Source organism: Pseudophryne corroboree, chromosome 7 (assembly GCF_028390025.1).
Source record: "Pseudophryne corroboree isolate aPseCor3 chromosome 7, aPseCor3.hap2, whole genome shotgun sequence".
NCBI classification, from domain to species: Eukaryota; Metazoa; Chordata; class Amphibia; order Anura; family Myobatrachidae; genus Pseudophryne; species Pseudophryne corroboree.
The window spans coordinates 268808780-268833367 of record NC_086450.1 but is presented as its reverse complement, the minus strand read 5'-3'; the positions used below and the strand labels follow the sequence as shown (position 1 = coordinate 268833367).

Sequence of the window (24588 nt, the reverse complement as noted above, 5' to 3'; positions counted from 1 at the left end):
TGGAAATTGGGGGGCGGTGGATTCACGAGAGGAGACAAAGAAAGACAAAGAAAGAATAGTCAGAGAGGTAGGAGGGTGGGAAGATGATCAGCACAGTCTTAGACATGTTACATTTTAGCAGGGCTGTTTCTGGACAATTTGGCATTAAAAAAATGCGCACCCCCTCCCCCCAAACAAAAACATTCAAAACTGCACCCCCCTGACATAAAAAAAATAATTTTGGATGAGCTCCTGGTGAGTGGGTGTGGCCCCACTAAAATAGGCATGGCCTCACAGAAAAAGACTACCTTACACCACAGTTTTGACCCTGCAACAACAGACCTCAGCAACCACTGGAAAAAACAAACATTCCACCATATTAAGCCCCACACAGTAAAGCCCCTTCCACCATATTATACCATACAGTGCAATGCGTGTGACACATTATGCTCTGCAGTAAAGCTTCTAATTACTTTTAAATTACCTGCTTGTTGCCAGGGGTTTCATGCGCTAGGTGTCACTCTAGTTGCCAGGGGTTTCACTCTCTGGGTGTCATGCTAGTTGCCAGGCGTTTCATGTGCTGGGTGTCATACTCGTTGCCAGGGGTTTCATGTGCTGGGTGTCATACTCGTTGCCAGGGGTTTCATGTGCTGGGTATCATGCTCATTTCCAGGTGTTTCATACTCTGGCATCCATGCTCGCTGCCAAGGGGAATGGTCATTGCCAAGGGGGTGTAAATATACGGACTGGCAGGAGGAGGGGGAGCAGAAGGAGCCACAAAGTGCCGTGGTGGGCGCCCCATGTGATTGAACGGCTTGCCCAACGCAAGAAATGGCACTGCGTTTTAAGAAAGCTCTGGGACATCTAAAAAGTGGCAACCGAGAGACAGTTGGTGAGACAAGAGGGGGAGAGAGGTAAGGGGAGGAAAGGTAGATTTCAGTATCATCAGCATAGAGATAATAATGGAAGTCAAAAGAGCTTACCTAAAGAGGATGTATAGTGAGAGAAAAGGAGAGAGCCAAGAATAGAACCATGGGGGACACCTACTGTAAGTGGAAATTGGGGGGCGGTGGATTCACGAGAGGAGACAAAGAAAGACAAAGAAAGAATAGTCAGAGAGGTAGGAGGATAGTCAGGAGAGGGCAGTATCACGCAGACCAAGGGAGTGAAGGATTTGCAGGAGGAGAGGGTGGTCCACAGTGTCAAAAGCAGCAGAGAGGTTAAGGAGAATAAGCAAACAGTAAGGAGAATAAGCTTTCCTGATGCAGTGGAGAAGCCAGAAGCCAGACTGAAATTGGTGAAGCGGGGAGTGAGAGGAAATAAAGGTGATAAGGTGGTTGTAATTGATAGGCTAAATGAGTTTGGAGGCAAAAAGGAGGATAGAGGTTGGATAGAGGTTGGTAGTTTGAGATTGTGTTAGGATCCTGGGTAAGTTTTTTAAAAATAGGGGAGATGAGTGCATGCTTGAAGGTAGAGAGGACAGTGACTGATGAGAGGGAGAAATTGAGCGGGTGGGCAATATGGGAACAGGCAGAAGGAGAGAGGTATCGGAGGAAGTTGGAGGGGATAGGGTCAGGCAGGGGGGGGAGGCGGATCGGATGAAGGCAATGACTTCCTCTCCATACATAGGTGAAAATGAAGTCAGGGTTGGTAGGAACGATGGGCATGGGGGGCAGGGAAAGGAGGGGACAGGTTGCTGAGGGTCTGGTGGGATATGAAGTGGATGGCAAAGTCAAGGGCAGAGAGTGGGGAGAGGAGCTGAAGTGGAGGTTGGCAGAACATGATTCCCTCCACTGTCGCTCTGCGGTATTTGAACATTTTTGCAAATATCTTTTAAATTGGAATGGCAGGGATGAGGTGTTGATCTGCACAGGTGAATAGTGGTCGATGGACCACCATAGCAGAAGGGATAGGGAAGTGGCTTGTTCAGGGGAGGAGAGGAAGAGAGAATAGGAGAGAGAAGGGAGTTGAACAAGGAGGATAAGGATACAGTGTCTATAGCAGTAATGTTACGCATAGTGATGGTAGCCTTAGGAGACAGAGATGGAGAATCAGAGAGAGATAAATTAAAAGAGAGCAGGAGATGGTCAGAGGGGGAAAATGGGGAGTTGGAGTAATCAGAAATATCACAACAGAGAGTAAAGGCCAGATCAAGTGAGTGCCCACTCACATGGGAGGGCGAGGAAGTCCACTGGGAGAAAGATGATGTGGGGTTAAAGAGTTTAGAGGCAGCAGATTTTCTGGGGATATCAATTGGGATGTTGAAATCACTAGGATAATGGAGGGAATGCCTGAAAATGGAAGTGAGTGAGCCAGGAAGCAAAGTTGTCAAGGAATTTGCAGGGAGTGCCAGGATGACAGTAAATGACTGCTACTTGAAGGTGAACTGGTGTAACGAGGCGTATAGCATGGACCTCAATTGTAGAAACTGTAAGGAAAGGTTTTGGGGGTATGAGTTGGTAAGAGTAGCCGGAAGATAGAAGGACTCCAACAGGACAACACCCAGGATGGGGTGTGTGTGAGAATGTGAGGCCTCTAGTGGAGAGAGCATCAGGAGAAGTAGTGTCAGAGGGAGTAATCCAAGTTTCTTTAATGGCTAGGAGGTTTAGGAAGATGGAGATGAAATGGTCATAGATGAGGACCAGTTTGTTACAGCATCTGGCATTCCAGGGGGCACAGGAGAGCGCTTGTGGGAGAAATGTGAATGAGATTATCAGGGTTGCTGTAGCGTTGAGGTGAGATTCATTTGGAAGACAGGGATAATGAGGGTGTAGTGGTGGTTCAAGTTTCTGGGTTAGGAAGGAAAACTGCAGGAGGTTGGCAGGGAGAGAGTACAGTGTGATGTGGATGGAGGTGAGGTGACAGGGAGAGGAGATCAGGGTGATCAGGGCTAAGTGGTGGGGTAGTAGGTTCATGGTGGGACAGTGGTGAATGAAGGAGTAATGGGAGAGGAGGGGGAAGGAAACTGGGGGGTGGGGTGGATAGGAGACAGAGGAGGGGAGAGGAGGAAGAGGTGTAGGAGACTAGGGGGAAAGGTTGGAGGTGGGAACATGGGCCAAAATAAAAGATTCGGTAGACAAAGAGTGATGAGGGTAATTGATGAAAGCCTTGACATAGTGTGGATGAGGTATATAGGGGGTGCAAAATTGGAAACGGGAGTGGAGGCTGTATTGTAGAGACAAAGCAGTAGAATTGCAGGAATGTACGTGAAAGTACAGTGTTGGTAATTGTGTTTGTTCAATGGCAGTAATATAGTTTCAAGCAAAGTAAATGTGAAGATAAACAAGGTTGCAGAAATTTAACTAGAAGGTAGAGTGTGTCAATAATGAGAGGTTGTGAGGAGAGGCAAAAAAGTAATGGTATTTCAGACAGGACTTTCACATTTATAAAGGCAAAATAACATTGATACAGCTGTGAATTCAGATGTTTGTGAATAACTGAAAGTATAAACGCAAGTAATTGCAGGTGGAGTGGAAAGTTCTAGCAGCGTCCAAAACATAGGGCCTAATTCTGAGTTTATCGCAGCAGCAATTTTGTTAGCAGTTGGGCAAAACCATGTGCACTGCAGGGGGGACAGATATAACATGTGCAGAGAGAGTTAGATTTGGGTGGGGTGTATTCAAACTGAAATCTAAATTGCAGTGTAAAAATAAAGCAGCCAGTATTTACTCTGCACAGAAACAAAATAACCCACCCAAATCTAACTCTCTCTGCACATGTTACATCTGCCACACCTACAGTGCACATTGGCCCTCATTCCGAGTTGATCGGTCGGTATTTTTCATCGCATCGCAATGAAAATCCGCTTAGTACGCATGCGCAATATTCGCACTGCGACTGCGCCAAGTAATTTAACAATGAAGATAGTATTTTTACTCACGGCTTTTTCATCGCTCCGGCGATCGTAATGTGATTGACAGGAAATGGGTGTTACTGGGCGGAAACACGGCGTTTTATGGGCGTGTGGATGAAAACGCTACCGTTTCCGGAAAAAACGCAGGAGTGGCTGGAGAAACGGAGGAGTGGCTGGGCGAACGCTGGGTGTGTTTGTGACGTCAAACCAGGAACGACAAGCACTGAACTGATCGCACAGGCAGAGTAAGGTTGAAGTTACTCAGAAACTGCAAAGTAGTTTGTAATCGCAATATTGCGAATACATCGGTCGCAATTTTAAGAAGCTAAGATACACTCCCAGTAGGCATAGGCTTAGCGTGTGTAACTCTGCTAAATTCGCCTTGCGACCGATCAACTCGGAATGAGGGCCATGGTTTTGCCCAATTGCTAACAAACTTGCTGCTGCGATCAACTCAGAATTACCCCCATTGGCCCTCATTCCGAGTTGATCGGTCGCAAGGCGAATTTAGCAGAGTTACACACGCTAAGCCGCCGCCTACTGGGAGTGAATCTTAGCTTCTTAAAATTGCGACCGATGTATTCGCAATATTGCGATTACTAACTACTTAGCAGTTTCAGAGTAGCTCCAGACTTACTCTGCCTGTGCGATCAGTTCAGTGCTTGTCGTTCCTGTTTGACGTCACAAACACACCCAGCGTTCGCCCAGGCACTCCCACCGTTTCTCCGGCCACTCCTGCGTTTTTTCCGGAAACGGTAGCGTTTTCAGCCACACGCCCCTGAAACGCCGTGTTTCCGCCCAGTAACACCCATTTCCTGTCAATCACATTACGATCGCCGGAGCGAAGAAAAAGCCGTGAGTAAAAATACTTTCTTCATAGTAAAGTTACTTGGCGCAGTCGCAGTGCGAACATTGCGCATGCGTACTAAGCGGATTTTCACTGCGATGCGATGAAAAATACAGAGCGAACAACTCGGAATGAGGGCCATAGTTCAGTGTTGTGTGTCCAAGTTACACAGATAGTTGTTTGTTGTGAAGAGTAAGTGAACTCAGATTTGTTGTTTAATTGCAATCCTTCAGTATTCCTGTTTATGGATAGATTGTTCTCTTTCTGTTTTCCTTCGATTTAACGTCGGTGTAACGGTGAAATTATGTTTAACCTTTTAAATGTACTTTGGAAGATGTACTTAGGATAGATGTACCCATGTCAGGCTCCGGAGCCCTACTTCCGGCGGGTGCTCCCGCGGGTTACCGTCCCAGTGGTTGGCGCGGCTGCAGCGGCAGGGAGCTGCTGGCGGCGGGTCCTTCTGGACGGATGTGCGGCTGCCAAGGGCTGGGGGCCGAGGGTCTGGAGAGCCGGCGCTGCGGCGGGGATCGCTGCGGTAAGGTCCTCTAGTTGTGACACAGTATAGTGTGTCAGAGACAGAAGCTGGCTAAAGCTGTGTGCTAACAGCTAAGTATGTCTCCTGTGCTGGGGGCAGCCATGTTGGAGACCAAAGTATTACCAATGAAGTTCCCAATCTGTGTCCAGCCAATCCTGCGTGTTCTCCCCTTACAAAACGGGGCTGGCTCAGATGGGAAGTGCCAGTGCTTCAAGTTACCTCCTTGTGAAAGGTTCTCCAGCTCTGTGCTCCCAGGTTACTTCTGGTTCCCTGGTCCTGGTTGCTCTCATCCATCAGTTACCTAAACGCTGCTGCAGTCCTGCTGTTCAAGTCCGTTGCCACTCGTGGAAGTGCTCACAGGGTCCCAGGTCGTAGAGGAGCTCCAGGTGCTAATGGCGGTTCCTGAAGACGTCTTAATTTTTTCAAAGTCCAAGTTCTTCAGCCTCGTCTTTCAAACACTAACCACAGTCTTCATTTCTTCAAAATCCAAGTTCTTCAGCCTCGTCTTTCAATCACAAACCACGTCTTCATTTCTTCAAAGTCCAAGTTCTTCAACCTCGTCTTTCAATCACAAACCACACTCTTCAGTTCTTCAAAGTCCAAGTACTACAGCCTCGTCTTTTAATCATAAAACACAGTCTTCAGTTCTTCTTTACCGGAGTTCTTAAAATTCACTCTTCAAGTCATTTAACCATAGACTAATTCTTCCAGTTTCTTCAATTTCTCCAGTCTTCATTTCTTCAAAGTCCAAGTAGTACAGCCTCGTCTTTTATTCATTAAAACTACAGTTATCTTCCTACAAAGTCCTCCTTTTCTTTACGCCCTCCGGCCAACGTTAACACCCCATGAGGAGGAATTACATTCAGCCACCTCATTTACTCTCCTCACAGGTAGCTGTCCCTTCAGCCAAAACTTGGTTGTCGGAACCCCAACTTACGCCGAGCGGGACAGTAAGCACTGGCCCAATGGATCCGGCAAGTGAGCAGGCTACCGGGGGCGATGCCTCTGAGGATATTCTGTCTCGTCTAAATAAACAGGAGGCCATGCAGGCACAGATTGTACAGTTCATGCAGAATATGTCCACTCGTTTAGAGTCTCTACACAAAGCCATTTCCACATCTTGGACTCCAGTTCCAGCTTCCAATCCGCCAGCACCTAATCCTCTAGTGTCGATTCCAGTTCCTCGTTTACAACTACCGCCACCCAGTAAATTTGACGGTAGTTCAAAGCAATGCCGAGGGTTCCTCAATCAATGAGAGATCCAGTTTGAGCTTCAGTCAGCTAACTTTCCGTCTGATCGGACCAAAATCGCATACATCATTTCACTTCTGACCGGACCAGCTCTGGATTGGGCTTCACCCTTACGGGAGAGAACTGATCCCATACTCTCGAATTACCCAGAATTCGTGGCAACTTTTTGTAAAATCTCTTTTGAGATTCTGCATCTGCATCAGGGAACTCGTTCCGTCACCCAGTACGTGATCTAATTCCGTACTCTGTCTTCCAAAGTGGGCTGGAATGAAGAGGCTCTCATTGCCGCCTTTTGCAACGGTCTCTCCGACAAAATTAAAGATGACCTGGTCACTCAGGATGTGCCAGTTAAGCTCGATCAGCTTATTTCTTTATGTAACAAGATTGATCTAAGATACAAGGAGCGCTGTCTTGAGACACAAGGTTTGAACGGCCCAAACCTCGGGCTTGTCCCACTCCTAGACCATCCTCACTGTCTACTGAAAAACCCATGCAGGTCAACCGCTCTCGTCTCACCAATGAGGAACGTCAAAGACGCAGATAGGGCAACCTCTGCATGTATTGTGGGGCGGCCGACCACTTTGTTAAGTCTTGTATTCAAAGACTGGGAAACTCCCGCTCCTAGCTTACGCAGGAGAAGTTAAGCTAGGAGCATTCCCCAACCAATTTACCAGGAAGGAGTCACTGTTGGCTGTATGTCTGGAACTTCCCTCTACCTCCCTTCATGTTACAGCACTTTTGGATTCTGGAGCTGCAGAAAGTTTCATTACTTCCACCTTATTCCGACAGTCTGAAATACCAACCACTCGTTTGGAGCGAGCTATCTCTATCACCGCGGTTGACGGAAGTTATATCCCTGAAGGGATCATCACCCAACGTTCAGTTCCTCTGAAGATGAAAGTTGGCATTCTCCATTCTGAAGTTCTCTTTCCTGGTAATTCCCAAAGCCTCTCAAAAAATAATCCTAGGATTCCCGTGGTTGCAGGAGCACAACCCCTGCTTGGATTGGCAAACTATGGATGTACTCGTCTGGGGGGAGTCGTGTTCTCAAAGCTGTTTATCCACCATCAAGCCACTCTTTACCTTACACTCCACTAATCTCCCAGATGTCTATCAGCCCTTTCTGGACGTGTTCAGTAAGCAAGGGGTGGATACCTTGCCTCCCCACCGAAGTTGGTACTGCCCTATCGATTTACTGCCTGGTAAAACACCTCCCAGAGGCCGAACATACCCTTTATCTCTCCCAGAAATCCAAGCGATGTCTGAGTACATACAGGAGAATTTGGCCAAAGGGTTCCTTGCCCTTCCTCTTCTCCAGCCGGGGCAGGGGTTTGTTTTTTGTTAAGAAGAAGGACGGGGGCCTACGGCCTTGCATCGACTACCGGGGCCTCAACGAAATTACAGTTAAGAACAGATACCCCTTGCCCTTGATTCCCAAACTATTTGACCGAGTTAAGGGGGCTACCACTTTTACAAAATTGGACCTGCGGGGAGCTTATAACCTTATACGCATTCGCACAGGAGACAAGTGGAAGACTGCGTTCAATACTCGCGATGGGCATTACGAATATCTGGTGATACCCTATGGCTTATGCAATGCTCCAGCAGTCTTCCAGAATTATGTCAACTAATTATTCCGAGATCTCCTCTATAAGTGCCTGGTTGTGTATCTGGACAATATTCTAATATTTTGCAAAGATCTGAAAGTCCATCGGGAGCAAGTCAGAGAAGTCTTGAGACGTTTAAGGGAAAATCGACTCTTTTGTAAACTAGAGAAGTGCACGTTTGAGGTTCCCTCCATCCCTTTTTTAGGTTACATCATTTCCGGGAGGGAATTACAGATGGATCCTGCCAAAGTCCAAGCAATCAAAGATTGGACCCTTCCTACCACTCTGAAGGGAATCCAGTATTTCTATAGGAAGTATATTAAAGATTATTCCTCCATCATTGCTCCGATTACAGCATAAGCAAGAAAAGGGTTTAATTTTGCAGCTTGGCCACCTGAGGCACTAAAAGCCTTTTTGTTTCTAAAAGAGGCCTTCATGTCTGCTCCTATCCTTCGGCAACCTGATCTCAGTCGTCCTTTTCAGGTGGAGGTGGATGCTTCTTCAGTAGGAGTGGGGGCCGTCTTATCCCAGTACTTCGAGGATCAGAAAACTCATCCTTGTGCTTATTTTTCCAGAAGATTCTCTCCGGCAGAACAAAACTACGCCATTGGAGAACAAGAATTGCTTGCCATAAAACTTGCTTTTGCAGAGTGGAGGTACTTACTGGAAGTAGCTCAGCACCCAATCTCAGTAACCACAGATCACAAAAATCTTTTATATTTTCAGACCACCCGATGTTTAAACCCACGGCAAGCCAGGTGGGCACTGTTCTTATCACGTTTTTCTTTCAAGCTCAGTTATCGTCCAGGGTCTCTTAATCGGAAAGCAGATGCGCTCTCTCGTTCATTGAGTTCAGATGAGTCCACAAATCTTCCGGACAGACAATTCATCCTAGATCCTGCCTTCTTTGCTGCAACTCGTACTACTCCGCTTCCTCCACCGGGAAAAACCTTTGTTGCACCAGAACTCTGAAAAAACTGCTCACGTGGGCTCATACCTCACCGTATATGGGACACGCAGGTAGCCTAAAGACTCTTAAGTTCATCCAACGCTCCTATTGGTGGCCTCATATGAAGACGGATGTTTTGGAATTTATAGTTGCCTGCCCAAAGTGCGCCCAACATAAAAGTCCAAGATGATCACCATCAGGTCTCCATCCGCTATCGGTTCCACAAAAACCCTGGACACACATTTCCATGGATTTTATAACTAACCTACCTGTCTCCAGAGGATGAAACACCATTTGGGTCATTGTGGACCGATTTTCCAAAATGGCGCACTTTGTCCCACTCACAAGTCTTCCAACTGCTCCACAACTATCAAAAATGTTCATATCAGACATCTTCCAGTTACATGGACTTCCACAAGAGATAGTTTCCGATCTTGGGCCTGTGTGTGGCTAAATTCTGGAGAGCACTGAGTTCAGCTCTTGGAATGGAATTAAGTTTCTCCTCTGCATACCATCCCCAAACGGATGGCCAGACTGAGAGAGTGAACCAAGACTTAGAGACTTTCCTACGACTCTTCATGTCTTCTTCTCAGGACGATTGGCTGGACTATCTTCCATTTGCTGAATTTGCTCACAATAATCTCTACCATTCCGCTACCCATTCCACACCCTTTTAAGTGAATTATGGACTTCATCCACGTGTTCCTGCTTTCCAATCTCTTCCAGCTCTCAAAGTACCTGCCGCACAGTTAGCCCTTCGGCAATTCACTAAGATGTGGAAACAAGTTCATGAGGCTCTGCTTAAAACGCCCAATAAATACTAATTTTTTGCAGATCAGAAACGGAAGGCTGTCCCTAGTCTCAAAGTGGGTGATCAAGTCTGGATTTCTATTCGAAACTTAAGACTCAAGGTCCCTTCCAAGAAATTTGCCCCCAGATTCATTTGACCATATAGTGTTGAAAAAGTATTGAATCCAGTAGCATACAAAGTGGCGTTGCCTCCGTACTTGAAGATCCCAAATGCATTTCACATCTCCTTACTGAAGTCTCTCATACTTAACCGTTTTTGGGCTGCGCTCCCTAGACCTCCCAAGGTGCAAGCTGCTCAGTGAGAAGAATTTGAAGTTCATAGGATCCTTGACTGTTGTAAAAGATATGGTCGTCTCCAATATATTATTGATTGGAAGGGATATGGACCAGAAGAAAGGTCCTGGGTTTCTGAAGAGGACGTCCACACTCCAAGATTAGTTCGGGCCTTTCATACCAAGAATCCGATGAAAGCACAAGGGTGTTCAGAGCCCACCCTAAAAAGGGGGGGTACTGTCAGGCTCCGGAGCCTTACCTCTGGCGGGTGCTCCCACGGGTTACCGTCCCGCTGGTTGGCGCGGCGGCAGGGAGCTGCTGGCGGCGGGTCCTTCTGGACGGATGTGTGGCTGCCAAGGGCCGGGGGCCGAGGGTCTGGAGAGTCGGGCGCTGCGGCGGGGATCGCTGTGGTAAGGTCCTCTAGTGGTGACACAGTATAGTGTGTCAGAGACAGAAGCTGGCTAAAGCTGTGTGCTAACAGCTAAGTATGTCTCCTGCGCTGGGGGCAGCCATGTTGGAGACCAGAGTATTACCAATGAAGTTCCCAATCTGTGTCCAGCCAATCCTGCGTGTTCTCCCCTTACAAAAGGGGGCTGGCTCAGAGGGAGAGTGCCAGTGCTTCAAGTTACCTCTTTGTGAAAGGTTCTCCAGCTCTGTGCTCCCAGGTTACTTCTGGTTCCCTGGTCCTGGTTGCTCTCATCCATCGGTTACCTACACACTGCTGCAGTCCTGCTGTCTAAGTCCGTTGCCACTCGTGGAAGCGCTCACGGGGTCCCAGGTCGTAGAGGAGCTCCAGGTGCTAACGGCGGTTCCCGCAGACATCTTCATTTTTTCAAAGTCCAAATTCTTCAGCCTCGTCTTTCAATCACAAACCACGTCTTCATTTCTTATAAGTCCAAGTTCTTCAGCCACGTCTTTCAATCACAAACTACAGTCTTCATTTCTTCAATGTCCATGTTCTTCAGCCTCGTCTTTCAATCACAAACCACAGTCTTCATTTCTTCAAAATCCAAGTTCTTCAGCCTCGTCTTTCAATCACAAACCACGTCTTCATTTCTTCAAAGTCCAAGTTCTTCAGCCTCGTCTTTCAATCACAAACCACAGTCTTCATTTCTTCAACGTCCATGTTCTTCAGCCTCGTCTTTCAATCACAAACCACAGTCTTCATTTCTTCAAAGTCCAAGTAGTACAGCCTCGTCTTTTATTCATTAAAACTACAGTTATCTTCCTACAAAGTCCTCCTTTTCTTTACGCCCTCCGGCCAACGTTAACACTTAGTTTGGCTTGCACCCCATGAGGAGGAATTACATTCAGCCACCTCGTTTACTCTCCTCACAGGTAGCTGTCCCTTCAGCCAAAACTCGGTTGTCGGAACCCCAACTTACGCCGAGCGTGACAACCCAGCCTCAATCAGCCCAGACTCTTATAAGGCTCTATAAATAATGGGAGCACAGGGACTTTTTTTTGTATGGTCCCAAGGTCCGTAGGAGTATAAGGGCCCTGGGATGATAGCTAAGGGTCCCCTTTTTCTAGGGGTACCAGATCTGATTTAGAGTTTTTCTGACTCCAAAAGCTGTGACTCTCCCCTTATGGTGGACACTGGCAGCTTGTCTCTACTTTTCCCAAAACCAGAGATACAGTATAAGCCTTCCAGCAGCTGGTCCCTGCTCCAGCTCCACGCATCTGGTATGCAGTTTTATATCTTAGTCGGTGGTACCTCCTGAAAGGTCCCATTGAAAGCTAAGAAATCTATTTTCAGGAACTGGAGATATCTGCAGTCAAGCAAGCCCACTCCGCTATCCACCCCTTCCCTGCGTAATAAACACCCCCTACCACCCTGGAAGTCATGTATCGGGGGCCCCTTCATTCAGCCCAATGCCCCATTCTATAGTTTAGTGTTCTCCCTCCCACCATCAGTGCAGCAGTAAAGGAGTAATTAGCAGAAATTACTGCTCCAGGGGGGTAATAGAGAGTTGATTGTAGATGTGCTAAATTTAACACATCTACAATCACTTACTCTGACATGCGGGGGGACGCCCAGCACAGGGCTAGTCCACCCCGCAAGTCAAGCAATGCTTTTGTTCCTGACACGTCCCTGGTTGCAGCAGCTGCATGTGATGTCAAACAGCCACCGCGGTTTCTCCCCCCCAATGGTCCGGACACGCCTCTGTTGTCCGGAGCGCGCACTGTCAACGGCGTTCTAACGCCATAGGTACGCCCCCCAATCAGGCAGAGGAGATCACACCAGTGAGATGCTTTCGCATCTCACTGGCTGCACATATGCAGCGCGCCTGCCGAGCACACGCACTGCGCACAGTAATTCAGACTGTAAGCGCTGTCACTGCAGCGATGCAGTCTGAATGACCTCCCTGGTCCTACATGGTGAGCGGAAGACCGAACACCCCGTACCGCCTGCGAGACATCAACACTGTCGCTGATAGTATCCCCCCCTTCACCAGTACCACTGGGGGATGGGTAAGGGCTCCAGTGAATTGCTTTGCCCAGGTGCCTACACTGCTGTTAAGATGGCCCTGGGGAGCAAACATTTATATGTAATAATTACTACCAATGTACAAGCCCCCCCACCCCCTCCGAAATAGCTAGCAATAAAATGCCTTCAAGCTAGCATACCATATTCTATATGCGATTTAACAAAATGTATTCCCTCACCTAGCCAGGAGATACCAAACATTCCTAATTATCTAAAACAGTAACACGCATGCCTAGGCAATCTAGTACAAAAACAGATGCTTTATGCCTATGACAAGGGGGAGGGTGGTCATTCCGACCTGACCGCACGCTAGGCTTTTTCGCTGCGGTGCGATCAGGTCAAACCTCAGCAAAACTGTGCATGCGAAAGCACCGCAATGCGCAGGCGTGTCGTATGGGTACAAAGCGGATCGTTGCTGAGCGATGGATTTAACGAAGAATCCATTCGCACAGCCGATCGCAAGGAGATTGACAGGAAGAAGGCGTTTGTGGGTGTCAACTGACCGTTTTCTGGGAGTGTTTGGAAAAATGCAGGCGTGTCCAAGAGTTTGCAGGGTGGGTGTCTGACGTCAATTCCGGACACAAACAGACTGAAGTGATAGCAGCGGCTGAGTAAGTTCTGAGCTACTCAGAAACGGCACAAACTGCTTTTGTATTGCTCGGCTGCACAAGCGTTTGCAAACTTGCAATGCGAAAATATACTCCCCCATACGCGGTGACTATCTGATCGCAGCGCTGCAAAAAGTAGCTAGCGAGCGATCAACTCGCAATGACCCCCAAGGTTATAATTCTTAAACACCAAATTACTTTTAGGGTGTGGTATTGAAGGTCAACCACACTTAGTATAGTAGTGGACAGTGTCTAGGTCGACTACTATTGGTCAACAGTAACTAAGTCAACAGGGATTCTAGGTCGACAGGGTCTCTAGGTCAACATGGTCTAGGTCGACAGGTGAAAAGGTCAACATGAGTTTTTTTTATCTTTTTTGGTGTCGTTTTCACCGTACAGTGACCGGGAACTCCAATTAGTGCACAGTGTCCCCTCGCATGGCTCGCTTCGCTTGCAATGCTTCGGGCAAGGTGCCTCGCTCCGCTACCGCTGCGCTCGGCACAATTTACCGTTCCCAATCGTAGTCCACATGGATCATAAAGTATTAAAAAGTTCAAAATACATTTTTTTTTAAAAACTCATGTCAACCTTTTGACCTGTCGACCTAGAACATGTTGACCTAGAGACCCTGTCAACCTAGAAGTCCTGTTGACCTAGTGATAATGCCGATTTATTACCTTATAATATTCACTATATATGGGTAAGAGACTCAGTACGCAATTGGCGTATGGGGTACCGTAAGGGTACGCACTTAGCGTAACAGACGCTTAGCTGTGGTCGAGACGCACATGCGGCACGCTCGCTCACAACTTAACGCTTGGTGTCGAGCACGCTATAGGCGGCCGACTACCGTAATGCTACGCTACCAGCGTAGCGGACGCTCGTGACCACGAGGGGAACACGAGCGGCCCAGACGCTCACGGGATGACACTCAGTATACCTTGTATGCAACACACTGAAAGATTGAGTTTGTACTGTAAACCTTACTACTGAAATACTGTAGCGATATAACGCTGCTTGACCTTGTTAATGTGAAAGCTGTTTGAGCGATTGAGACGCTCCAAATACCCTCAGTAATGTAATAAGCACACAAAACCTTGCTAAGGTTCCAACACCTTTACTAACAATATTTAGCTATGTAAAAAGGGGAAAACAGTTAACAGTTCATACACTACAGACTAACATCAATATCTAAGCAGAATAACTACACATAAATATACAATAGCGGCACAATCGCAAACAATAACATACAATGAGAGAGAGAGAGAGAGAGAACGTGGCAAAATACAGTCAGAGAATAAGTTGGTTACAGAGAATAATTTACACACCGGGGAACGATCGCTGCGCAGTCCTGGTACCAGCTCTCTAGTTAGTCAATGATGAAAACCGTTGTGGAGAGAAGACTGAGCTGGCCAGGCTAGCTGTTCTTATATACACTGCGTACAGTACACTACAAAGGGACCTATAATCTCATTGTTCATTGGACACAGGAATGTCTCCCCGCATTATAACAAAAGGTCATAGGTTAGTTTGAACAGGTGGGCTGTGACTATATCGAACTGCTCAGGTGGGAAGGAATCTCAGGATTCCCGCCGCATGGATAATGAACCGCAAATATAGTAAATGTCCAGAAACTACTAATAGACATAACTATACGCAGGAGCGATTAATCTTTACCTAACCAGCACCGGATTGTTTCTAATAAAATGTTCTTTAGTTAGGTACCAAACAGCACTGCTCAAACCCTGTCTGACCCTTCGTATCATGCAAAGAGGAATTCCTCTGTCCAGGGACCAGTTACAATAAACAAACTTACAGTTATCATCAAGGGGAACATTATCTATAAAACATACTATTTGGATTTACTATGTAACGATTGAGTCGCCCGCTAGACACACACAAACTCTACCGTAAATGCACATACCACGCGCTCAAGCGCATGGCCGTGGAGGCGCCGTCACGCAACTGCGAATATGTGCACGCACGGGAGAGAATGTGCACGTGCAGCGGGCAAGCGCATGGGGTGAATATATGGCAACGTGTAGCATGATATTTTTCCGACTTTGACACTAGTTACTGTCGACCAATGGTGGTCGACCTAGACACTGTTGACCTAAGTCTTGTCGACCTAGAGACTGGATACCACTTAGATAATATTTCAGTATAATCAGTAGAGATAATCTGCTGTAGCATAAAATTAGTTAAGCATATACCATTACAAAGCAGTAATTAGTTGTAATGCTATGCAGAAAAGTTGAAGATGTGTTTTACTGAAGCATATATCATTACAAAGCAGTAATTATTTGTAATGCTCTGCAGAATAGTTGAAGATGTGTTTTACCTAAGCATATATCATTACAAAACAATAATTAGTTGTAATGCTCTGCAGAATAGTTGAAGATGTGTTTTACTGAAGCATATGTCATTACAAAGCAATAATTAGTTGTAATGCTCTGCAGAATAGTTGAAGATACGGTTTACCTAAGCATATATCATTACAAAACAATAATTAGTTGTAATGCTCTGCAGAAGTGAAGATCTGTTCTACTTTAGAAGATGTACTTAGGACAGATGTACGCAGCCCCAATATATACAGTATATATATATATATATATATATATATATATATATATATATATAACTCCAAACAGCGGTAGCACTCACATCTTCATGATACACAAACACTGGGGTGTCCACTCAAATACCGAAGTATCCAAATTGTAGATAAAATTCAGAGGGGGCACTCTCCAGACTTTTTCATAAATACACCAGTTCATTTATTTTGAAATATACTTTACATATTCAGCATAATGGCAAGATATTCCTCAAGCGCTTTCGGCCCTGCATGGGCCTTCCTCAGGAGGCACTGCACATCAATAGCAACTTCCAACAAAGAAGGAACAGAGATCCAAACATCCAGTAGCAACGCTGGTCCTGCCTGACTGGCTCTAAATACCCTCATCATTCAAAAAAGGCGCCAAAGGTGCTGTGATGTCATCAAAATGAGACAGCGATTTTTCATGCTCATTAATCACATCTAAAGAGATCATATGTTACTACAATGATCCCCACCAGCAAGAACCTATCTCAATAGACCACCTAAGCAATGTTTAAAGCACCAAAGCCGCAATAGCAGAGCTTTAAACTCTGCCGCGTCCCGGGGCCGAGCACTTCCGGTCCGTGGAACGCAAACGTCATCAGGCCGGAAGTGTCCGTGCGCCGGGTGGAACGCAAACAGGAAGTAACACGCTCAGTCCCACCGGCGAAAGGTATCGCTAAACAGAGTAGCTACAGCTCATGTCGCAAAGCGGACTGTCATTCCCATGTAACCAACCAATATCACCCACCAATATATGGCAGGTGTGTGAAATGTAAATAAGGCAGCGTGCATATCGTTTACAATATCGAGGGTACAAGAGCCAGGCAGTGCAATTAAAAACATTCCCCACATAAAACCCCTTACCTATATATATAATTGGATCAGCAAGGGGCAATGGCCGGGCGACAGCGACCCTATTCAAGTAGATAACCCAGTCAGGGCATAATCAATTATGGTTTAATTCGGACCTCCATTTCGCACTTCCATTGCACCCCACTGATCCCAACTACACAGATAAAACAATCCAAGTATGGCCTAGATTATATATAATTAACATATAACTAACAAAAACAACAAAAAAGATATTGGGATGCATCGGGCAGAAAATCTCCTACTAACTTCCACAAAGCTCTATCATCGTAGAAAAACGTTTAGTGGGTTTGACTCATTCAGTCCATTAGGTGTCACTGAACCCAATCTGTGTATCCACCTTGCTTCGAGTTTTCTTAGAAGAAGGGAGCGATCACCCCCTCTCTTGGGGACAGGGACCCAATCAATGATCCTGCATTTCAGTGATGCCACTTGATGTCCCTCATTCAAAAAGTGCTGAGCCACCGGTTTGTCAGTACGGCCTGTTTGCAACGCTTGATGGATTGAACTGCGGTGGTTGGCCATCCGCTCTCTGAATGAACAGGTGGTCATCCCCACATATGGAAGACCGCACGGGCATAGTAGCATATAAATCACGTGGTCCATCCGACAGTGCAGTCGATGCCGAATGGTAATTGATTGTCCACTCAGGGGGTGTGGGAACTTCTCACCAACCAACATCGAGCGACATGTCACACAGCCTAGGCATTTGACGCAGCCTTTTCTTATCTTATTTAACCAGTTGTTCTCAGAGCCAGCCGTTTGTCTAGCTGGGTGCATCAATAGTTGCTTCAGATTACGCCCACGTCTGTAGGCCAACATTGGTGGATGTTCGAATGAATTTTTGAACTTTGGATCTGAGTTCAATATGGGCCAATGCCTCCTTATTGACGCTCTGACAGCAGGCGATTTTGCATCAAACTGTGTGACATATATCATCCGCGCCTCCTTGGTCGGTTTAGCCTCAAACATTCTTGATCGTGCCTTATCCAGACACTTATTGATAGTGCTCATACTGTACCCCCTCTGAATAAAGCGAGTCTTCACTTTCACAATCTGTTTCTCAGCGGTCATCGGGTCTGTATTGTTCCTCAGAACTCGCATAAATTGCGAGATCGGCAAACTAGCTCTTAGTGATGGTGGGTGATTGCTCGTCGCATGCAAGATCGTATTTCGATCTGTTTCTTTTCTATATAATGTTGTACCCAAATGAGTACCATTCCTAAAGATGGTCAGGTCCAAAAAATTAATGGAATTAGAGTCTAAATGTCCCGTGAAACGTACAGTGGAATCCAAATGATTCAAATATTCTAACATATCATTGAATTCTAATTCGGTACCGTCCCACAGCAGAAAGACATCATCTATAAAGCGTCTATAATATATAATCTTGTTACCATATCTTGGCATGATATTAGTAATCTCATACTCATGCATGAATATTCCTGCATATATAGGGGCCACATTCGAGCCCATAGCCGTCCCCGAGCACTGCATGTAGTATTCCCCTTGGTACATAAAGTGATTATTTGTCAAAATAATCTCCAAAAATTCCAAGATACAGTCAATGGGGATAGTGATTATATCAGATGAAACTAATAAATTCTTCACGGCCTCCAGACCCTTTCTATGGGGAATAATAGTGTATAACGATGATACATCAAGTGTTGCAAGCAACACATCCTCCTTAATCTCCCCAAGGTCCATAATTTTGGTCAAGAAGTCACCTGTGTCTCTAAGGTAACTCGGTATATAAGGTATTAATTCTTGTAGAAAGCCATCAACAAACATGGCAAGAGGTTGTAGAAGAGACCCCCTGGCAGAGATAATAGGTCTGCCGGGGGGGGGGTTGACCATGGACTTATGGACCTTAGGGAGTGTATAGAGCATGGGACAAATAGGAAATTCAACTTTCAGGAAGGTCGCGATCTGCTCATTCAGCCACCCCAAGTTCACTGATCGGTCAATCAATGAATCAACCCTTCTTTTCACAAGGGGCATAGGGTTATACCCACATTTGGAGTAAGTCTCAGGATCTGCAAGTTGGCGTCTGACCTCAGCGTCATAATCAACAAAATTCTGAATGACCACGGCTCCGCCTTTATCGGCGGGCCGGATAACAATTTTATCATTATTTCTCAATGATGTTAAAGCTGCGCGTTGGTCAGGCGTCAAATTAGCGAATCCTTTAGAGGTATTAGTTCTAAAATCATTTTCCGTCATCCTCAGAAACGTACGGATACTAGGACTGGAGGAAGGGGGATCAAACAAGCTAGGTTTTTTAAGTATTTTTGGATCGACCGTTTCTCCAACCTCTTTTATGTTTTTATCACCAAAGTACTCCCGTAATCTGAATTTTCGTCCAAACTTATAATGATCAACCGCTAGGTTAAAATCATCATGTCTGGAAGTCGGTACAAATGATAAGCCTAGAGATAGCAGTGAGATCTCCCCTTTATCCAAAACATGATCAGATAAATTAAATATACTGTCTAATCCTTCTTCCTTCTCGCTCTTCTTTTTGAAGCTGCCCCTCCTAGGGTGGGGTCTTCTAGATCTTCCGGGTCTCTTATAGGGGGTGCTCGCGTACCCCTCCCTAAAAAACCACTTGCTGGTCGTGCTCCCCTAGCTTCAGAGTCTGAGGCTGAATGTGAGGTCGAGGAGTCACTGGTCTGCTGGGATCTAAATTGGTGAGGCCTATTTTGTCTAAAACGTCTAGTACTGCCTGATCCACCTGTAAGCCATCTATATACTTGGTGGGTGGTATAATCCTGGTTGACAGTCTGCAGTTTTTTCCTTTTAAAAGTCACCAGTTGGTCTCTAAAGACATCCAACTGGGATTGTAATTTATCACACCAGGTATCGGACTTATCAGATTTCAAGGTTTGTTGATAGTTCTTTTCAAATTTTTCAATTTCCTCCCGAATTTTGACCAATTCTATCCCCACCTCCTCTATAACCAGTAAGATAAGATCAAGCGAACATTTATATACACACACACACGCACACACACACACACACACACACACACACACATACATATATATATATATATATATATCCTAGCTGGCTACCTCTCACCAACACTGTGGTAAGCCCTTTCACAGGCTGTTGATTGCAGACACCAGCAGGCTGATTCAGCACAGATCTCACCCTCACTGGATCCCTTTCTGAGGAAGGAACTCAGCTCCCTCTCGGTTTATAGCTCTGTTATAGCTCCTTTTCAAACCCCCTGGTTACCTATCACAAAGCTGCTCGTGGCCCCCCAGTTTCCTGCTGCCGCTGCAGGGTCCTGTGATGAGACCCCTAGTAGGGGAGTGTGAGGGCGCTTCCACCTCACGCATACAGTACCCAGGCTCGGACTGGCCCACAGAGGTACAGGGGAAACCACTGGTAGGCCCCACTGCCTGGGGGGCCCTCCTCCTCTAGGGATCAGGTTCTAGACTGTGCACTTGAGTTATATATTATACATATGTTACCTTATGCTGCACAGGATTAGGATGTATTCTCTACAGTACATTGCTGTCATTAATTTGGCACATTATCATGCATGCACTAGCATTAGTTACTGTACTATATAAATTATCAAGGAGTCCAGACCAGGTACTCTAGAATGGTTAGCCAAACCTCTGCAGTGGCTGGCCACACCCCCTTTGAAGGCTGGCCACACCTCTAATCATGGGCCCCTACCACTGCATACCCCCAGTGGGCCCTTCATGCTTCAGTCCGACACTGACAGTACCACACTCACACAAATGGCGTTTGTTTTAGTCACCAAATACAAACAAATAAATGACTGTAAATAAGATATAAAATCTACATTTTCCTTTATCTATATGTGTACATATATAAACTATGAATAGTATAACTTAATTTATTTATATTTATTCCTTCATAGTCTCTTATATTCCTGTAGATAATGCAGTATATAAGGGTGGTAGCCAAATCTTTGTGGGCCCCATAGCAACATTTTGAAGGGGCCATCTGTCTCATTGACACCTCTCTGCAGCATTTGTTAATTTTATGCCCCATAGTAGTGCCCTAGTTCACATTATGTCACATTATAAGACTGCCGGTACACATTATGCAACACAGTACCCCCAATTCACATTATAATTTACATTGGGGGTCATTCCGAGTTGTTCGCTCGCAAGCTGCTTTTAGCAGCTTTGCACATGCTAAGCCGCCGCCTACTGGGAGTGAATCTTAGCTTAGCAAAATTGCGAACGAAAGATTAGCAGAATTGCGAATAGACACTTCTAAGCAGTTTCTAAGTAGCTCCAGACTTACTCGGCATCTGCGATCAGTTCAGTGCTTGTCGTTCCTGGTTTGACGTCACAAACACACCCAGCGTTCGCCCAGACACTCCTCCGTTTCTCCAGCCACTCCCGCGTTTTTCCCAGAAACGGTAGCGTTTTTTCACACACTCCCATAAAACGGCCTGTTTCCACCCAGAAACACCCACTTCCTGTCAATCACACTCCGATCACCAGAACGAAAAAAAAACCTCGTAATGCCGTGAGTTAAATATCTAACTGCATAGCAAATTTACTTGGCGCAGTCGCACTGCGGACATTGCGCATGCGCATTAGCGACTAATCGCTCCGTTGCGAGAAAAAAATAACGAGCGAACAACTCGGAATGACCCCCATTGTCCCCTGTTCAAAATATGTTCATATTATGCCACGCAGTGCCCCAGTTCATTTTACGCCACACTATAGTGCCCCCCCACTTCATATATTGCCACACTACAATACCCTAGTTCAAATTATGCCACACTGTAGTGCCTCCACTTCATATATTGCTACACTATAGTTCATATTATGTACAGTGCATCCGGAAAGTATTCACAGTGCTTCACTTTTTCCACATTTTGTTATGTTACAGCCTTATTACAAAATGGAATAAATTCATTTTTTCCCCTCAAAATTCTACACACAATACCCCATAATGACAACCTGAAAAAAGTTTAACATTTTTGCAACTTTATTAGAAAATAAAAAACTAAGAAATCACATGTACATAAATATTCACAGCCTTTGCTCAATACTTTGTTGATGCATCTTTGGCAGCAATTACAGCCTCAAGTAATGTGAATACTTTCAGGATGCACTGTATGTAACATTATAATGCCCTTCTGTTCATTCTATACCACATTACAATGAGCAGCTCCAGGGACATACCTAGATATATTGCAGGGTCCAAGGAAAAATTATGTAAGGGTCCTTCTGCTCCACGGGAGGTTTCTGTCCTCCCTGAGCTCGCTTTAGGACACCTGCGTTACGGTTTGACAGGTGTACCTACCAGTGGTGAAAAATGTATGTAATACATGAAACTGTTACAGGGAAGGTGGGCCCCTCCCTCTTTGGGCCCCATAGTAGCACTCCCTGCACCTACGATAGTTACGACCTTGCAGTACATATATATGTATTTTAATCCAATTTACCTACAAATATATCCCTTTGTAACTCATGAAATATCAGGTAACTACAGTTTAATGGTAACTATACTAGATAAATACAGAGGCAATAAATTGGGATAGAATATATATTTGATCTGATCTGGTTTGTGAACATGCATCTGCAACACATACAGTACTTCCCACCTACTGAGAAATAGTAACAGCTGGAAAACACAGTTGATAACTTTTTGCATGTTACCTCTCTGTGCCATACTGGATTTGTAGTGTTTGCAATAATAGTCGATCTCTTTTCTTGGCCATGATGGGCAAATGTTGGAAATGTGCTCTTTTTCCCAGGTCGTATGGACATCTTTAGGTAAGGGTCAGGATTAAAAAACATCCCCTTCTTTAATCCCACTGCTCTGAGATCTGAAAGATAAAAAAACTACAGATTATCCCCTTTGCACAACACAAAGTAATATGTATGCATCCTGTAAGGGGCCTTTGCACAACATGCAGTACATGTTGTGTACCGCATGTAAATATATATATATATATATATATATATATGTATATATATACATACACACTGTGTATATATATATATATATATCCTTGGAAAGTCCTGCACTCTCATCAATACACAGTAACGACGGCGGGTGCTCCTAATGACCAAATAGGCCACCAATATACCGCAACTACCACCTGGGTGGAAGGTGCACTCACGCCCAGAAATCAGTCTCTGAGATCACTTGTAGGTTCAATTTATTTTAATCAGGTTCACTGTTGATGCCGTTTTTCATCGACGTTTCGGCGGAAGTGCCTATTGTTAGTACATCTCATCTAGTTACATACATTTATATAACTACGATTCGGTTCGTCTGCGAACCGAGTAGCGGCACTTCCGCCGAGTGGAACGCAGGGACTTCCTGCCGGTGGAACGCGGAAGTCGCGTCTCCGGCGTGTGCCCCAGTAACTATAAACTTTCTCTTATATCTAACTTGCTTATCGTAGCGATACATATACAGCCTGATCCCTAGGCTATATAGTACTTGTCCAGCGGGTCTGGTTTCGATTTTTGAGCAGTAGTTTTTCTGCAGCGTGGTTTAGTAATTGTTAATCACCTTAAGTGGCACTTCCTGTGGCTGACCCTTAAATAGCTGTCAGCTGAGGCTGAACAATATGCAGCTTTCATTTGGCTCTGGACACTTGAACAGTGAGTATGGTTCTCTTGCAGCTACCTTCTGACATAGGATTACGGTTGGTGGTCATTTTTTTCTTTGCCCTTCAATTGCAGATCTAGTGTTGGAAATATGCATTGAGCCCTCAGCTGCCATTCGTTGTTTTAATAAACTATCAGGTACGATGCTTATTGGGTGGCCCCAGGTGTTGGTCTCACACTATTCAGTGACTTGGAAGTTTATCTAATAGGCCATAATTTTTATTATTATAGCATCTTCAATGTGTTGAAGAAGCAATCTATCACATCAGTATGACCCAGTGTGTTGTCCAGGTAACTATTTGTTGAGATGAAGTATCTACTCTGTGTGAGGTGAAATCTGAGGGTGGAGGCGTCTCTAAATCACACATGGATTGAGTTTTTTCCATTAAAGCATGTTTATGCTGCTTGGTGACAGTCTTTAGGGCCTGGGAGGCACTGGTGGTGTTGGTGTTGATAATCTGGTTTTTTATACATATTGATTTTAATTGTTCTCGATTGTTTAGGTGTTTTAAGTGCCAATCTTGATAAAGGTCCTTATATGGACCGAAACGTCGATGAAAAACGGCATCAACAGTGAACCTGATTAAAATAAATTGAACCTACAAGTGATCTCAGAGACTGATTTCTGGGCGTGAGTGCACCTTCCACCCAGGTGGTAGTTGCGGTATATTGGTGGCCTATTTGGTCATTAGGAGCACCCGCCATCGTTACTGTGTATTGATGAGAGTGCAGGACTTTCCAAGGATATTTTCGTTTGAACTACTATTTGCAGTTCTTACTTCCTGACACCCATCCAACGCACCGGATTGGACTTCTTCACCCATTACCACCATTACAACCGGGAACCTTATATGTTTTGTCTGTTTTTCTGTATTGTAGTGTCTAGTATGTTATATGCTTATCAATAATCTCTTGCTTATATTCTTAGTCAAATAGTGTTATGACTCAAAGTGGGGTATATTTGTTGGATGATGGCCTATTGGCCCAAGCTGAGACTGGTATAGTTTCTTTCACTGATGAGGACACTGAGAAACTACTGTTCGATAAGTTAGAGTTTGAGGCCTTACCAGCTGAAACTCCTGTGGATTTGTTTTACAAAGTGTTAAAACACAAACAAAGAGAGGTTGATTTGACCTTACACGGTCAATTTTTGTCGGAATACCTCAGGAGAAAGCAAATCCCCCGAGGTTTCCGTATCTCCAATGTTCCAACATTGGGTAGAAACAACCCTGTCTTCTGCAGCCGGTGGTGTGGAGTATTGAACAAATGTTCGCTTGACCTCATGACCTTGGT

General features: G+C 45.3%; 1 protein-coding gene and 1 long non-coding RNA gene across 8 annotated transcripts in view; one reads left to right on the top strand and one right to left on the bottom strand.

The window, feature by feature from the left end:
* HECW2 (HECT, C2 and WW domain containing E3 ubiquitin protein ligase 2) overlaps positions 1–24588 on the bottom strand; it is a 1325610-nt gene that overhangs the window by 384574 nt on the left and 916448 nt on the right. For all 7 annotated transcript variants that reach the window (XM_063934135.1, XM_063934134.1, XM_063934138.1 and 4 more), the window contains one exon: positions 22333–22502. In XM_063934135.1, coding sequence (XP_063790205.1) covers positions 22333–22502 — 170 coding nt within the window. The remainder of the gene's footprint in view (positions 1–22332; positions 22503–24588) is intronic.
* LOC134945086 (uncharacterized) lies at positions 23265–23570 on the top strand. Its single transcript, XR_010182038.1, has 3 exons — positions 23265–23289; positions 23371–23433; positions 23527–23570. It is a non-coding gene; the product is annotated as an uncharacterized LOC134945086 (long non-coding RNA).